Source organism: Argiope bruennichi, chromosome 10 (assembly GCF_947563725.1).
Source record: "Argiope bruennichi chromosome 10, qqArgBrue1.1, whole genome shotgun sequence".
NCBI classification, from domain to species: Eukaryota; Metazoa; Arthropoda; class Arachnida; order Araneae; family Araneidae; genus Argiope; species Argiope bruennichi.
Window position 1 is genome coordinate 29165284 of NC_079160.1, and position 17917 is coordinate 29183200.

At 25.8% G+C, this 17917-nt stretch overlaps 1 protein-coding gene across 1 annotated transcript; it reads right to left on the reverse strand.

Annotated features, from left to right (window-relative positions):
• Positions 1-1368: 1368 nt before the first annotated feature.
• On the reverse strand, positions 1369-17502 carry LOC129988968 (ubiquitin carboxyl-terminal hydrolase 10-like). The gene is made up of 14 exons (XM_056097265.1): positions 17364-17502; positions 14891-14980; positions 12516-12558; positions 11089-11943; positions 10498-10589; positions 9349-9458; positions 8504-8627; positions 8121-8226; positions 7338-7429; positions 6502-6624; positions 6302-6394; positions 5297-5441; positions 3647-3703; positions 1369-2412 (listed from the first exon to the last, which is right to left on the reverse strand). Exons 1-14 carry the CDS (start codon positions 17376-17378, stop codon positions 2234-2236), a joined length of 2124 nt encoding a protein of 707 aa, XP_055953240.1. The 5' UTR covers positions 17379-17502; the 3' UTR covers positions 1369-2233.
• Positions 17503-17917: the final 415 nt, after the last annotated feature.

Here is a 17917-nt window from a genome sequence, read left to right on the forward strand (position 1 = left end):
CAGTGATTGGTATGGTTACTAACTCAATAAGATGAGATTTTTAAAATCACAGACTTTTTAAAGCATTCATACCGACATAATATATATTATATACATCTAATAAAATATATCTAGTTTCGAAACAATCCATATTACACCCCCGACTATAAAACTTCTGCATTATTTCAAACTTTTATTTAAAAAAAAAGTTGGATAAATCTTTAAAAATCAATATTGATACAAAGTATCATGCATGAAATAGTGAATGTGCATTGCATTCATATATAGATGTTGATTTTACCCAATTCCAGTTACTTTATTTCTGTTGTAAACTAATAAATATACACTTCAAATATATTACGAAGTAGAAGGTCAAATTCATGCAATGATTCAATAGTTAAAAAAATATTTCAATGCACAAAAATGAGCTTATGAAAATTGGATAACAATTGAATACAAAAAATTACAAATATCAATAAAGATACAAAAATGAGTAAACTTCCAAAACTTTTCACAATCTATTAAAATTTGTTGCTATTATGAACTGTGAAAGTGTCAAACTATGATGCTTTGTATACCATTGAAATGTTACAATAATAAGTATAGTTTAAATAATGGCTAATTCTTAGTTAATCCATTCATTCATAAAACAAACAAGATCTAAAGGCCATTTTTTTTTATATATATATAATAAATTTTAATTAATTGATGAATAAATGTTTGTGATGAATATGCATATTCAGATAAATGTCTCTTATAGCATTACTTTCAACTATTTGCAATGTTTAACTGAAAATTAACACAATTAATGCATATTTTTAAATTGTGCAGAAATTTTTTATACTTACTAAAATTCAATTACTTAACCATTAGCAATTTAGAAATGTCAAGACTAAAAGGATCCGAGATTTGCAAAAAGAATTTGAAACAACGTAAACACAACACACTAATATATTAATTAAACAAAATTTAAAATAAAAAAAATCAATATAAATATTTTTGGTCATTTAATATAAATTTGGGAGTTTCTGGTTCAGAATTTCACACACAACTTTGACATGGTAGCATCAAAATCGATGCAAAATTATCAATTTCCAATAGAAGTTCTTGGAAATATCATAACTGTCAACTACAGATTTAGTAACATATAATCAGTGTTCATGTTGTAAAAAAAAAAAAAAAAAACAGCAATCTGTTTTGAATGATGCTATTGCTTGTCTTGCGTGTGTGTATATATTGTAACTGATTATTAAACATTAAAATAGTACCTTTTTACATAAATATTTTAATCTTTTCTTAATAACAGATATTTCATGAACTCAAAATATTAGACAAATAATATTTGAAAAGAAAATACATCATGTAAAAAATTTAAAGAAAGAAAGCATGTCATTTCAAAACCTTTAATGTATCTGAAAAAAAAAATTCCCTCAGTTCTAAAACAATATATACAGGAATAAAAAAATACCACACCATCTCCAGTTTGAAACTTTTCATCTTTTAACACACTAAAAATATTCACAATATTTCATGTGTAATATATTTTATATAACGCAATAGTCAATGCTTCAGAAAATAGAGGAAATGGGAAGTATACTACAATCCCAATCAGTCCATTTGTTTTCTTCTACTATATACATGACTGTCAATCAAAATAGCTAATCATATTCACAGCGTATTTATAATTGGCATTTATCACAAATCTTGATTGGTTAAAAGTACATATTAGCCATAACACAAAATAGTGTATTCTGGCTGATCGAATCTGCACAGTATGAAAAAATCTCTCCAACTTTGACACTGAATAAAACTAAAAGAAATAAGAAAGCAAAGTTTTGTTTCAAATGTTTCTAGTTTTAAATGCATGCTTTTTTTTTGTTTAATTAATTTGAAGTGACAACAAATTTTGCACTGTTAAAAAAGAAGCATGCAATGTTTGACCCAAGTTGGCCACTACAAAAAATTTCTTAGTAAAAACCATGTCTAGAATTAAGAATTTCCAAATCACATACAAGAACCTGAAATTAAATCATTGTTTCCTTTTAGTTAAAGCAACAAGTTTATTTAAATAAAAGCTTTATTTCAAATGTTTGCATTTATTTCTACTTAATTTTCAAATTATAAATGAATATAATACAAAAAAGCAAAAATGTATGTTTTTATTACTAGTTGAATAACTTTGTTTCTGATCTCAAGTTCTAGAATGTCAAAGTTGAAGAGTTTTCAAAGCCTCTATGTGAATAATGGGCTTTTTTCAGCTCTCTTGATAAAAGAGCAAATAAGGAACTCTGGGTGGGCTATAAGAAAGCACTTGATCCTCCGTAACAGCAGTCACTGATCGATCATCACATCGTATCCAGGTTTTGCTGCCATGATTATATACATCAGATATGTAATGACCCTTTATTGCTTCTTCTCCATCATGATACATAACTAAAAGAAAAAAAAAGTAAAACAATTAAAAAAACATTTATTTTTACTATTAATAATATTAAAATATAAAACAAAAAACATTACTTTTCAATAATTCTAATAAGTACCTGGCATATTTTTAATTAATTTTTCATGATTCCTTATTTTATTTATTTTTTTCTTTTACAAATTCATATATAGTTATACATTATGGATGACAATACAATATTCCTATATTTTCCAATACAATATAACTGCCAACCAAATCATTAAACTCTCCCTTTCCATAGTATTGGCAATTTGCATAATCTATGTTTGTTTCTTTCTCATTAGAAAACACAATGGAGGCTCATTCTAAATGCTAAGTAATGTGGATTTTAGCCTAGGGCAAATGTTCAATGCGATTTTCAGGCTATTCAGGCCGTTACTTTCGTTTTCTGAATACAAACTTTTTGTGCAGCTGTAGACAGTTCTTGAACCATGTGTGATGGCTGTATTATTTTGAGCTTTGACAACACAATCTGTTTTTAAGTTCTTCATTTTTTTTTATTGCATTGTGTTAGGTTTTAGTCTGCCAGTCTTCTTTTTGGTCCCCCGATTCTAAGATTTCTTATGAAGTTCAAAACAGTATTTGGAATGAAATGCAACTAGCACCCAATTTCTTTCCCACCTTTAACAACATTATTGTCGGTAATAATTTGCCCTTTTTAAAAATCTTAAATGTTTTCCTCTAGATGCCACAGAACAATGAAAATGATGGTTTTAGTAAAATGTAAAATTTACAAACTTAAAATTTTGAAATCTTCTACGCACAATATTTTAAATTAATAAACATTTGACCTACATTTCAAATATATAACGGCAAAAAAAAAAAAAAAAAAAAAAAAAAAAGAGTAATCTAACACAATAAATCATATTAGCTAAATAATATAGCATAGCCTCAACTAACTGGGTAAAAATGTATGTCAAATAATGTAATCAAATTCTATTTTCATTTATATAATGGTTTTAAGAAATATTCTTCATGTCATCTGAATGCTATGTAAAATCTAATTGTTCTGCTTATGAAGCAAGTAAGCAAAAGTATGATTTAAAAAAGTATCAACCAAATTTTTTTAATGTGAATATTTACAGTGATTTATCAATATATTTATATGGTTGAAATTGCATAAAATGTATTAAAATAAAAATGTAAAATTTTTTGTAAACATTTTAACACAGATAACAAAACTATAATTATAGAATTTGAACTTACCTGCAAAAAGCTTGTATGGGCGTAAATTTTCATTCTTTACATCTGATGAAAGTATATCTACATAAAACAATTCTAGTAAATTTATAGTAATGCAAAAATTTAATAGCACATCAAAGTAACATTTTTCAAAATAAGCTACAAATCTTTAGAGATGTTAAAATTAATAAATAACTTGATTTTTAAAAAGGAAATGCTATTAAAAAGAACAGTAAACCAACCCTTTGATTTTATCTTTACTTATAGTCAAGATGGAGTTTTAGCACGTCACAGACCAGACCATTTTAACTAGAGCTTCAAAACTTAGTTGGAGCAATTTAGTGAGTCACTTAATATTCTGATGAACAACTTATAGTTTTATAAAAACCCTCAGTCCTATGAGTCATATTTACTAAAATATTATAGACACTAATATTTTAAATTTAAAAAAAGTTCTCTATTGCAAATAAGATTGAGTGAATTATGACAATTTGAATATTACTATCTCATAAAAATGTACAAATTTAGACCAATCTAAATGTATGTCCCATATAAGTTATTCTATCAGTGTTCAGAATTTTCTTAAGACTGATTAGCCTAAAATATGCAGTTTTTATTTGTCCTAAAACAGTAACATTCAATCAATACTTTATAACCTGGTCAGATTTCTATGCAGAAGGTATAAGAAATTATATATATATATTTAAAATTTAGAATGTCAAAAACATTTTATTGAATATTATTCTTCATAACCAAAAGATCATATAAAATTTAGACCATCATTTTTTCAGAAGTGCATATATTGACTGAAACAAAAACAAACAAACAAAAAAATATTATTCAAGTCATTTACACCCATTTGAAAGTAAAACTAAAATTTAAATTTTATTATAAAGTCGAGAATTCTTTTTTACCTTCTTTAAGTTATTACAGAAATTAAAAAAAATATATGATGTTGTGCAAATAAGATTTCAATGCTGAACGATTCTATTTACAGTACTCATATTTTTAAAAAATGCTTTTGGTCCAAGCAATATTATATATATATATCGATTGAAGTTTAATCACTATCACTTCGCTTTTATTTAAAGTTCAAGTTTTATGGAAGTTAACAGAAAATTAGAAAGATTAATAACACTATGAGCAGAGCAGCATAAAGTTTCTATAATAGTATGAATTATAAATAAAAATCTGAAGTTTAAAAATATTTTGCTAAAGAGACTAAGAGATCGATTTGCATAAAATATTGAATTGGAAATCTCAGTAAGCATTAATCCCAGCGAATCATCTGGCAGTTAAAAAAAGATTATTCAATAAAATACAATCCAATATTTTGCAAAATTCATGCTTGATCTACTGAATCACATTCTGGTTGCATCAGATTTTTTACAAAAACTGTCACTTCTTCTAAGTACATAGTTATAAATTATTCTTTAATGCTTCCCATTTCCCTTTATCCTAACAAATGGAAAAGGAAAATAACAGACAAAGCAATTTTCTGACTAATAAACTGATTAAAATGAAATGATGAAATTACTATGCAGGATGACAAGAATAGCACTCACTGATAAAATTTGTAAATATCAATTTTACAATAAAACAGCTTTCTAACGTTTTTTTCTTCTCTTTTTTTTGAATCTACAAAACAGTTAATGCATGAATCAACTATCTTACCTTTACTGATGTCAAGAACTAATGGATAATCTGTCTTCTTCATCACTTTTTTACATCCACCGTTTTTATTGTACACAAATCGTTTTAAATGGAGGATTAATATTGGAGGCAATTTCTGCAGAGCTACATGATTAAAGGCTTCAACCTAAAGAATGAACAAAGAGCAATTTAAAAAGTTCTCCGGGTTATTAAAACAAGATATTTATAGACCACTGGAGAAAAAAAAACAACAACCTATTTTTCCTATTTGAAAACCACATCTGAATAATTAAGAGAATATTTCAAATATACTATTTTCCTATTGTCTACCTTGATACATTTTTAATGAATTATAATTATTCTACAGATTTTCAATACATCACACATAAGCCAACTATAAATCAAAAGGCATCTTGACTCCCCCCCCCCCCAATGTTGAACCACAATAAATGAGATGCACAACTGATTTGAAAATACATAAGCAATAAGGTTTATGTTGATGAATTTTTATACACACCAGCAACTATCTTACCAAACCATTTAGATAGCGCATAATTTTATTACTCACTACAATAATTTTAGGTCTATGCAAATATATACGGTATAGAAAATTGAAATTTGTTAGTATTGAACAAAATTTAAGCAATTTTGATAGCAAAAATCAACAATATCCACATAATAGATATATGGAGCATGAGTTTTTTTTGGATAAATTTAAACAAACCCAAATGTCTCTCAAACTGCAACTAAGTATACTTCTAGTGAAATAAAAACCAATTTAAAATATTAAATTGTGAACAAGCAGTGTATGTTAATTAATTTCCTTCAAACATTCTTTTTTTTAAATTAAAAGTCAAATATATATATATTATATATGGGTTACATTATACTTTATTGCACGTTGATGAACATTTTAAATTTATATCAACATCTTTTAAAAAACTGAAAAATCTCATAAACATGTTTTACTGACTCGATTTTACCATCTTAAGATTTGAATATATCTAAAATTATGTAATAAATTACCTCCTGCTTTGACTTGGCACAAACATAGCCCTGAATAGGTACTTTAACAGTCATTTCTTTAAGAGCTTCAGAAACAGAAGTTACATTGTCAGACTGGAAGAGAAAACTTCATTTCATTACAAACATTTTAATCTAAGGAACTGCAACAAATTTCTTTTCAAAGAATTACCTGATATAATCATCATTAAAAAATTATTTACCTGAATATCAAGCTGCAAAGTGAAGAAGGGTTGAATTGAAGCTGTTTTGACTGTCTTAGTAGTTAAAAATGATTTTATTTGACCACCAAGCAAATCAGAAATAGGAGTTCTATGTTCAACAACCTGAAAGCAAAAATAATCCAGTATTTAAAATCCTAAATATAAATTCAAGATGCATTCAAGCCTTTTCCAGCATGCAATAACAGTAGCTAATATTCAGATATCCAACTGAATTTGATGGTTTTATTTTGTCTTATTTCACTGATTTAACACGTTTTTATTACAGTTCAATTTTGATGGAAAAAAAAAGCCACATCAATAAAATCACCAGGACATGAAGGAAATCCCACCCAACCATCAATATTATTGATAAAAAATATTGATAATAATGATACAGAATATTATCCTTTATATGATTCTAAAATATTAATTTCAATTAATTCATTAAAAAAATATGTATTGCATAAATTAATATCAATAATAAAACTCTGTACCCAAAACGTAAAAAAATATGTTTACGATTAACACATTAATAGCAGCACGCATTAATAATGGTTTGCATTTGGAATGCTTCATCTTTCTTCTCCCTTGACATATTTTAAATAAAATAATTTTTATGAATTACTTTATTGATTTAACACACTCTTTAATAGGCAGCAGCAAGCACAGATATAACAAACTGCAAGGAATAAGAGTAATATTAAACAAAAATCAAAATTGCTTGAGGGGGAATTACATGAAACATGGATTACTACCATTTTGAGTAACTAAATGTAAGCCTTATAAAACACCATATTATATACATATGTTAGTACATTTAAAACATAATTCATTACTTTTCTAGTAACCATCCCTTTATTCTTGGAGCCGACCTGGATCACTTGCCATTCATCTCCTTCATCACCGATATCGCCATTTACTTCTTCCACTACATAAAAAAAATATATAAATATACATATCAAAGATTATATGAAAATATATATAGTTAAAATTTTTGAAAATACACATAAAGATAATCAGGAATAAATATATAAAGTATGAATCCTGGTCAAATAATAAAGACAAAAATCAGACATGATTCATTTCATCTTTCCATTACAAGGATGTGCAGCCCCAGATTAAAAATTTAATATGAACCTGGTCTGTATATGAGTTGGAATCATGTTTTGAAGTTGGCACCAACAATTTTTAATTTTAACCAAAATAAAAAAAATGACAATAGTAAGAATAAACAAAGCATATGATGAATATTCTAAATTTTTAGCAACTAAAACAGTGTTTCATTCAATGGAAAATTTTTCAAATCATTGATTCATTTATGTTTTTAGCAATTAACCAATGTACCACACAGTAAGATTTATCTGCTTCAACTGATTTAAAAGAATTTTTTACAAGATTTGATCTTTCAATATTTTTTCATTTTTGTTTTAAAAATATAAAATAATTACACAGATTTTGTAATTTTAGCAAAAGGTACAATATGAATTCTAAAAGGTATAATTATACCCAACAATTGTGAAATATTGCTACAATAGTTTTATAAGGCCATACAATGCAAATTTTACTTTTTACAGAGGAAATGTAATAAATATTAATATATTGTGAAATTAGATACTTACTCTTAATATTGGTTTTTTTCTGATAATTTTTTATTATTTTCACCATTTCTTCATGCATACCATTCAGAATAAAACTTAAAAATTCCTCAGCATCTTCTTGTTGACCCTGAAAGGAAACAAACAAAAACAAAATTAATAAGCATTTTAATGATCAAACTCATTACAAAATATAAGTCAACAATAAGGGAATGTTAATTGATTAAATGGATTCTTTTGATTTTTTAGAGCTATTTAAGACTAGAAAAATTTAGTTATTTTTATATAAAGACAAATTTGCTCATACATTTTGAAATAGAAATAACGTGGGACAGTTTTTAAAAAAAATAATAATATATATCATTATCCTAAATATAAATTAAAAAGATTAAACTTTAGACACTTACTTTAAGGCAATCAGATTTCAAATCGCTAAGCATATCATACATAAAATCAGGTTGGAACGGAGGTCCAAGCTGCAGTTCTTCCTGAGAAGTGTCATACCGGGAAAATTCATACATAACTTTGACCCTTGAAATAAATATATAAAACATATATTAAAACATTACGATTCAAAAATTATAAATATCAATAAAAAGATATATTATTATTTTAAAATTTTGAAGAGATAATAAGTATTTAAAATAGTTTCATGTCATAGGATCCAATTTTTCATTTCACAATTATATCTGCTAACAATGAATATTAAATTACTGAATTCTTGTTTAGTAATGCATAAGGATCAAAACTGTAGGTTACATAATAATATTGTATAAAATAAACTAGAAAAACATATTAGAGGTTAAATGGTTGAGAAAATATTAAAATTATCGTCAGAAAAATTTGGGACCTACAAAACTGGCTGAGAAAAGCATTTACTTCTCAAACAATAAAGAAATTCTTTCAATATACAAAAGACACTTAAAATCTTAATGACGGAACTTTTCAGAAAAGTTCTGAAATCCATAACTTTGCAGAATACAAAAAATTTAAATTATTTTAAAAATAATTTAAATTTAATAAATTAAACATCAGTTTGTCCTAATTATTTCATTTTCATAAATACTAATAAAAAGCTATTGAAAGTTGATGCATACACATCTAGATTTTATAAAATTCATAAAAAATAGATTATGTTCAACAGCAGAGATATTTGATAATAAATGATAAAAAAGATTCAGTGCTTATTGTTTTGCCATCTTATTATAAGACAATTCAGAAACTATATTTTAAAAGAATAACAGCTACTTACATGCTGTCAATAACAGGAGTTGACGACTTTCCACGGTCAACACCTGGTCCTAGGGGAAGATCCCTTAAAAGTGTGTAAAATGGAGAACAAGCAAGCAAAGCTTGTAAACACTACAGATTGGTTAAGAAATATTTACAAAGAATAAAACACAATAATTGAAATCTATCCAAAATACCTACAAATATAATAGTGAAGAAAATCTCAAAATTAATAAAGAACACTTATTGAAACTTTATTATTTCATAATATAGAAAAGAATATTTCAATATGATTACTTGAATTTTTTCTTCTAAATTTACAAGTTAACTCTCTTTAGACATTTTATTTTATTATATTCACTTTGGATTCTGAAAGCAATCACAATTCACCTAAGGAGTGATGTAGAAAATCAAGGAAGGACAAAAAATTTATATCTAGATTAAAAGAATTCTGAAAATTTCAAAAAACATTTGAAAAAAAAAAAAAAATTGCAATATTAATCTATTAATACCAAATTTTACCCACAGTAAACAATAAGGGCTTAATTAGCTTTATTTTTCTTCTCACTTTAAATATAGATTATCGAATAAAACTGACAAAAGTGGTCTAGTTATTAGAACTCCATTAAAGTTTTATTTCCCAGCTTCTCAGAAATGAAGGAAAAATTACCATTGATGATATATCTAGAGGTCATAAACTTTCATATGAAATAAAAATTATAGAACCCCAAAAATGTTTAGATTTTTGATGACTGGTTATTTAGGTTTTCTTTATTGTTTTAAATATATAGATAGGGAGTTTATCATTTAAAAACTTTAAATCCCCCCCCCAAGATTTTTAAATTACAATAAAATAACAAATAACTAAAGATAACTTCAATTTTTTCCATCACCTTGAAGTTAGATCAAAAATAAAAATTCAAAATATTGCTTTTTATTTTAAACTAACTAATTAGCATATATGCAAATTGAAATCCATTTAGAAATTTAAGAATATACATATATTGGCATTGAGATTAGCAAAAACCACCAGCAAAAGAAAGAGGATGTGCATTTGTTTTAACCCTTAAAATGAAATATAACTGTCAGATGTATATTAAGAATATAACTGCAAGAGTAAAGAAAAATGATTCATAATTATATATAAAACTGTAATTCTATAAAAGGATACAGCATTAATATAGCACCAATTTCTTCTGTTGATTAATCCACGAGGTTGCAAAAGTACAGGATGAAAATCTAGTTTCACCTCATACAGATGTTCTAAAAAGAAAAATACCAAATGAAACTACAGCTATTCAATAATATTCAAGTTAAATAATTTAATACAAATATTAATTTATCTATCTAAAGGCATGTAAGACTTTAATATTTTTTATAAAATGATATAAAATAGATAATATATACATACCAAATAAAAAATAATTTGAAAACCTTAATGAAAAATTTGTCCTGTTCTTAACCAGTTTATTTTTCAGGAGTATATTCGTCATTTTACATTATAACGAGTTTATTTAATGACAATTATTATAATAGTTTATTATATTTATATAATATATATGTTTATAATTTAGGTACACATTTTCTGAATAGGTCGAAACAAGATAACTGTTTAATGGTTTAAACCAAATATTTTATACAATGACAAATAAGTTAAAAAAAATATTCAACCTATAAAGTAACTTAATTGAAACAATTAAACAAAAAGAAAATAAAGATTAAAAATCTACAATGGGAACAATAGAAAAAAAGTGAAACTTACTCCCTAATGCAAATGACATTTTGTCTTCAGCTAATAAAAGAATTTCTTTTTCTTGTTCTACCTTTACATTTTTCACAACTGCTTCATTATTAGAAACTGAAGGTTTAGAAAAGGCAACTTTTGCAGGCTTTTGGCCTTTACTAACAATATCAGCCCATGAACGATTAACAGGTCTACTGGATGCAGTTGGTTCCTCAGCTTTTGGAACAGCTGCTTTAGCACTTGTGGTTTCATCTTTAACATTTAAGGCATCTACATTTAACTCAGACTCTACATTCTGTTTTATTCCATTCTGAGTGACTTTTTCTGTTAAGTTAGTTGGAGTGTTTTGTTCATACAGAAGTTCACTTCTTTCATTAATTTTATGATTAACATTAGCACTTGGAGCTATTCTATCAGCTTGAGCTGGCAGTCCATTGATTGGCTGTTGAGGCTGTGTTGGATAAATTACCATATTCTGTGGTATGAAACATGAAACAGTTGGATTTAGCTTAAAAGTAGAAACATTTGAAGGAATCTGTTGACTTTCATGTATTGAAGAATAAAAATCACCTTCAAATGGTTTGGGATGTTGTGAAAATGTAACTTGCTGGTCGCATGTATTTTGTTGCAATGTTTGTTGGCCATTGGGGAAACTCCGAGTAGCAGACTGTAATGTCCGCATTTGCTCATCAACAATTGTTGGACGATAATGAATGTCATTCAACGTAGGAGCTGCTCCCGGCAGACTTGAGCCATTAGTATAAGAAGCTGAAGGTGCATTGTGTATTTCTGTGTTTCCAGAGGCATTATTGTTTAATAATGGTACATGTGATTGAAATGCAGGTGCATGAACATTTAAGGAAGATATGCTTCCTAGAAAAAAAAAATCAAATTTTATTAAAAGACATATGGTAATTAATAACTGAAAATACAAAATTAATGATACAAGAATGTATGATAAGCACAAAAATACAACTTTGACACAACTTAGGAAAAAATTATAGAGATATTAATTTACCATTGAAGTCATTCGTTTACATCAATATGAGAAATCAGTTTGAAGATGCATATTCAAAGGAAACGGTATTTTTTTTATTAACAATTTTTTAAAATAACAAGAACAAATTAATTTCATTTACATTTGATTCAGCATTAGCAGAAGAAAATAATAAATTTAAATGCATCATATACTATAGTTAAATGCTTTTAATACTATAGGCTGTATATATTTTCCTACATTTAAATTATTTAAAATTTTTATCTGAAAATAAATTTCTAAAATATTTTACAGTTGGAAATCATATTAAAATGTTTAACAAACAACAAATTATATACTAAAGGAAATGAAACATTTATCAAATTAATCAACTGGCTTCCTTCCATATTTATACACACATAAATTAATAATAAGGACCTAGAAAACTACAATTAGATGAAAATATTACCTTTGGAAAGTAATTTTTCTTCAGAGTAATCATCCCAAGGGAACTAAAACAGAGAAAATATTGTTATAACAAATACCAAAAATATTAGCTATATTTATTTGATGAATCAAATTTTGCAAACAAAATACTAGTGTTTTAAGATATATACAAATCGTACATACTTAGATGAATAATACAAGCAAGGAATCTGCCTAAAAAATGATTTTCCTTAATGATTTTATCCAGTGCTGAATGTTATTACCATGAATTGATTAAAAAAGAGAAAATTTCTAATACTATATAAATCTGTTACACAAACTGAAAAATTATTTTAGTTTTCTATATAATACAAACTACACTTCTATTTTACAAATTAAGTAATATTATATTTATATATAAACATATCCGACGAAAAAAAATTTTCTACAAATACTTTACATGAGAACCATATTGGAAAGAACAATAGTGATAAGCCACTTAAGTGAATTACATATGTTTTACAGCATATAATGAAAAGTGTCTTGTAATAAAATAACTTTTTGAATTTCTAATTTGCATCAATTTTTTCAAAAATTGATTTCTAATAATTAAGAAATTATAAGTAAGAATAAGTAAGAAAAGATAATTACAATTTTTTGCAACTGGTATTTTTTGAAAGAGGAGTTAAAGGGGGGAGGGGTTACAAGCATCAACTTACTTTAATGAGCATTGCTAATTTTGCCTTGCTACATGTTGTAAGGCATCATATAAGAACATAGTTTCTTACTTAGATTGTCAGCATGGTTAAGTATAAAGTAATTGCATTTTATTTTATTACATTCAATTCATAAACATTTTTCAATTTACTTACAAAAAGGTGAGATCTTTAGAAAATTCTGTATCATTAACTACATTAAAATTAATAGCTAAAAAATATAATACATTGGCAATTGAATGAACTAATATTTGATCATTTCAAAAACAGTCATTCATAAAGTTGAAAAATTAAAAAAAATTAACATCAATCCATACATTTCTTTTTTGCCAAAAAATTTATTAAAAATATCCAAAATCAAGGTAACTGAAGATTAAACAAGTATCATATTTTCAATCACTCCCTGTTGCTTTAAATTATCAAACTCAATTTTAATTAAAAATTATTCACCTTTTCTCCTATAAAGGTGGCAACAGAAAGGAGAAAATATACAATGTTTTAATACAAGTATTTATTATCACTTTTATTTGTTGGTTTAAGAAATAATGCCTTTTGTACTAACTGCCAGAAGAATTCCAGTTTCCTATTATCCTCCCAATATATGTAAAATAATAATGCAAAATAAAATTCTGAACTTTAAGACAGTAAACTAATTCCATGTCATCTGGCAACAAGATTTCAAAAATAAAGAGATAGCATATAGATTCAATATTTAGTCTATATGATTTTTAGAGAAATCAAGGAATTCCAAGAACTAAATGATTTTATAACAAATAAAAACATTAACTTATAATTACACTAGAAATACCAAGCTTTGTAATTGAAAATGATTTTCACAACTCCAGAGATTCAGAATAGAATGAATTTATGATGATAGAAATAAAGTAACAAGCAAAGATAATATCTGGAATATAAATATTGCTCATGATTATAATTTACAAACATATACTTACACATTTTATTATTTGCAACAAAACATTTTTCAAACATTTCATTGAAACTGAATTAAATTTTTGCTGCAAACAGTATAAATGTCATCCCATCTGCTATGCAACCTGCCTTCTGCACAAGTTAATACAGAAGAAATCATTAGGCAATCAGAATTTTAATTTGTCATGTAAAGTCCTTAATTGCCATGTCTATATGCCCTCTAACCATCCTGAATATTAAATCATGTTAACATTCAACCAAATATGTAAAATAATACCCATATACAAAAGGAATATAATACACACACTGAATCAGCGAACAATGATAAATATTTGTAGTAGTGCAATTTCTGTTATATTTGATCTTAATGCATTTGCATAACTGGATGAATGTAAACATACTTTCCTATCTTCTCCTACAACATTACTTCATGTGTAATAGCTAGATTCATTGATAATAAAGTAAGATACAATTAGGAGACTCTGCAAGTAGTCAAATGATATCAAATAACTTAAGTTTTAAAGATTAGAAAAAAAAAGAAACATTTAAATTATTTTTGTGCTTCACAATCAGAATCCCCATTTATTTGGAAATTTTAATTAGGCATACTCTAGAACTTCATCCAAAAATTTACAGTATATATAAATTTATATATAGATGTATAGAAGTTTAATAATCATTCTGAATAACAAATATGACCCAAGATAAAACATCTCTAATCAAATATTAAAATAATAATAATAAATAAACAATCTAAAAATAATGGACTTACCTCTATTTCCGAAACATAATTTGATGGATGAAGCATCTGCTTAATATTCAAGACCTGGACATCGTCCAGGCCCTCAAAATCAAAAAATCCCTGAAACAAAAAAGCATTAAGTAGAAATTATCAAAATAAGGAATGAAAATTATGTTTTCAGAATTTTTTTTATGCCATAATGGTTTGCATGTTATATTAACACTACACGAGACAAGATCAATATCATTAATATGATTTCAAAAAGCATATTTTTTAAGAAATACATGACAAAAATTAATACACTTTAAAAATTTCACCAGACATGGAAAGACCAGTGGAAGGGATTACCAATATAGTATTATATATATAATAAGAAATAATCACATTCATTTTATAGAAGATCTATTATGTAATTTATAGATATAAATCTACATATATGAAAAAAAAATCATTATTTCAGTCTTACAAACTTAACTTATAAAAGCATCAGGTATGTAATATGGAAATAATGTAAAAATTAAGCACAAAGCACTTTAGCAAAACAAATTGCCTTGGTACATGCATGTAAATGTAGATCAGCATATTTTCTAATAAATGCTTTCTGTTTTAAAAAAATCACAATTTTTATAATTTTTTTAAATTATAAATTAATATTTTTTAAATTTTAATGCTTATATTTGAAAAATGACTTATTTTAAGATGAATGTATTTTTTTTATTTGACAAAAAGATCCCTTATAAAGAAGGATATTATATTTTCTATAATATTTCATAATTAATTCGTATTACAAAATATTATGCCAACTTTTATGAGATTAACAATAAAAATCTAAACTTTTTGAACACTTTTTAAAATTAAATTACGAATTAATATGGGCAAATACATCATTTTTGAAAATATTGAAATTGATGCAGCAGTCTAGCATGACTAAAACTTTGTATTTGAATTTTATATATCCAGCAAAAAATAAGTCAACATGACTAGGATAGAAATTAATTTCTTTTTATGCCAACTCATCATATTTAGTCGTCTAGAACATTTCATTTGCTGTCTTATAAAGAATACCAAGATCACTGCTATCACACTGCTGCCAGGAAACCAAGTACAGAATAATACCATATTCTAGTTGATTTTTTTTTTTTTTTTTTTTTTAACAGAGAAGAAGAGTATTAGAAATGGTCGGGTATAAATCACAACACATCTTACTTTTGATATCTTCTAATGTCCTCAAGTGATATCAATCTTACTTCTTTCTAATATCCTCAAGTGATATTAGAAAGTTTAATATTAGAATAATTTCCATTAGATAAAAATTAACAATCCAAATAGTGTCAATTGTATTTTTAATACTATAAACACTTTATCATTCCAATGAAATAAAATTAGTTATCTTAAAACTTTTATATATAAACTAATATCCAACATTTAAAAATTAATGCATAAATCATCAACAAATTCAAGATAATGAACTTAAGACATTTTAAAGAATGTTTAAAATGCAAATATCATCAAATCCATCAACAACACACTATTTTCTCTGAAAAAAAAAATCAAGATCTTGCATCATAAAAGTAATGAGACATTTCCAAGAAATGATACAGTGCAGATAATTGAACTTATGCTATTTGAGCATTTGCACATTATAATCAATGAAGTCGCCGAATGACTATTCATCAAAAACTTTGATAGTAAAAAAAGAAAAAACTAACACAGAAGAAAATTTTTAAATGTTAACAAATTTAAAGATATTTATTAGTTCATACAAATCAATTCCAATTCACGACACTTAAGAATACTGTTGTACGAAACATATCCGTAAAATGAAAAAATAATTTTAAAGTCCACTAACACTGTTTAGAATACCCGGCTTCAATTCAAAATAATGAATAAAAGTAAAATGCTTCATCATCGATTCTTTCACAAGAGTAACGGATAAAATTGAGAAATTAAAAATTATGGAAATCTATCAAGAGAAAAATTATACATAACTAACAGAGAAATTGCTTTCTCAGCTTCTTTTTATATTTTATATACCTAAAGATAATTTAAAAGATCATTAAGATAACCGTGCTGCATTGACGGGCAAGTAAAATGGCTAAATTTTACAATCGATTTTTAAACTAATTTAAAAAAAATTAGATCGCAAGCTTACTCTAATCGAACAATAAAGGCAAAACATTGTAACTTTTTGAAACTGACAATACTTTCACATTTGCTAATAACATATCGTGACGAATTTTCATTTACATATGGAACATTATATCTAAGGTCACAAATCAAAAACATAATTTGATTCACGCATCAAATAAATTTGTTCGCTTTTCACAAAATGATATTTTTAAGATAAGTTAAAATTATCGTAAAGTAGGCTAAAACTAAGGGAGACCACGATAACACGAGGTTAACCAACAACAATATCCTTATGCACTTAAAAGATATTGAATAATATTCTTACGATTACTTTAAAAGAAAACAATGTAATTATTTCAGAATAAATACTTACAAAATTTTCATCCATTTTAATATTTAACTCAAAGTTTCCGCATGGCCTTAAAATTTAACTCCATCGTTTTAATTATTTTACTCGCTCCTTCAAGTTTAGTCTTTACCTCAGTCACAAGCGCAGTTAAACAGCAACAACTTCAAGATGAAATAGAGTTTGCGACAGAAAGGAAAGAGAAAGCAGCTAACTTGGCATTTTCAACCTAAAGAAAATAATCATACAATTTGAAAAGTTGCTTTATTTTGAGAAAAGAAGCAAAATAATGTTTTTAATTTTTATATTTTATAACTGCATATAATGTAACAATAGACAGGAAAATATTAGGGAACACATTCAACAAATTCCTAAGAAAAAAGTCGGAAACATGGAATGAAAAGTGATTGACGTCTACCCTCTTTATGTACAATGTAGAATTTGATATTTTTTCCAGAAAAATTCAGAAATTTTATTTGTAGATGCAAAAAATTTGCTGGTTTATTTTTTATATCAAATTTGTCATATTTCTTCCAAAATCGATGAGGATTTTGCGATAGATTTCTAAGATTATCCTCACA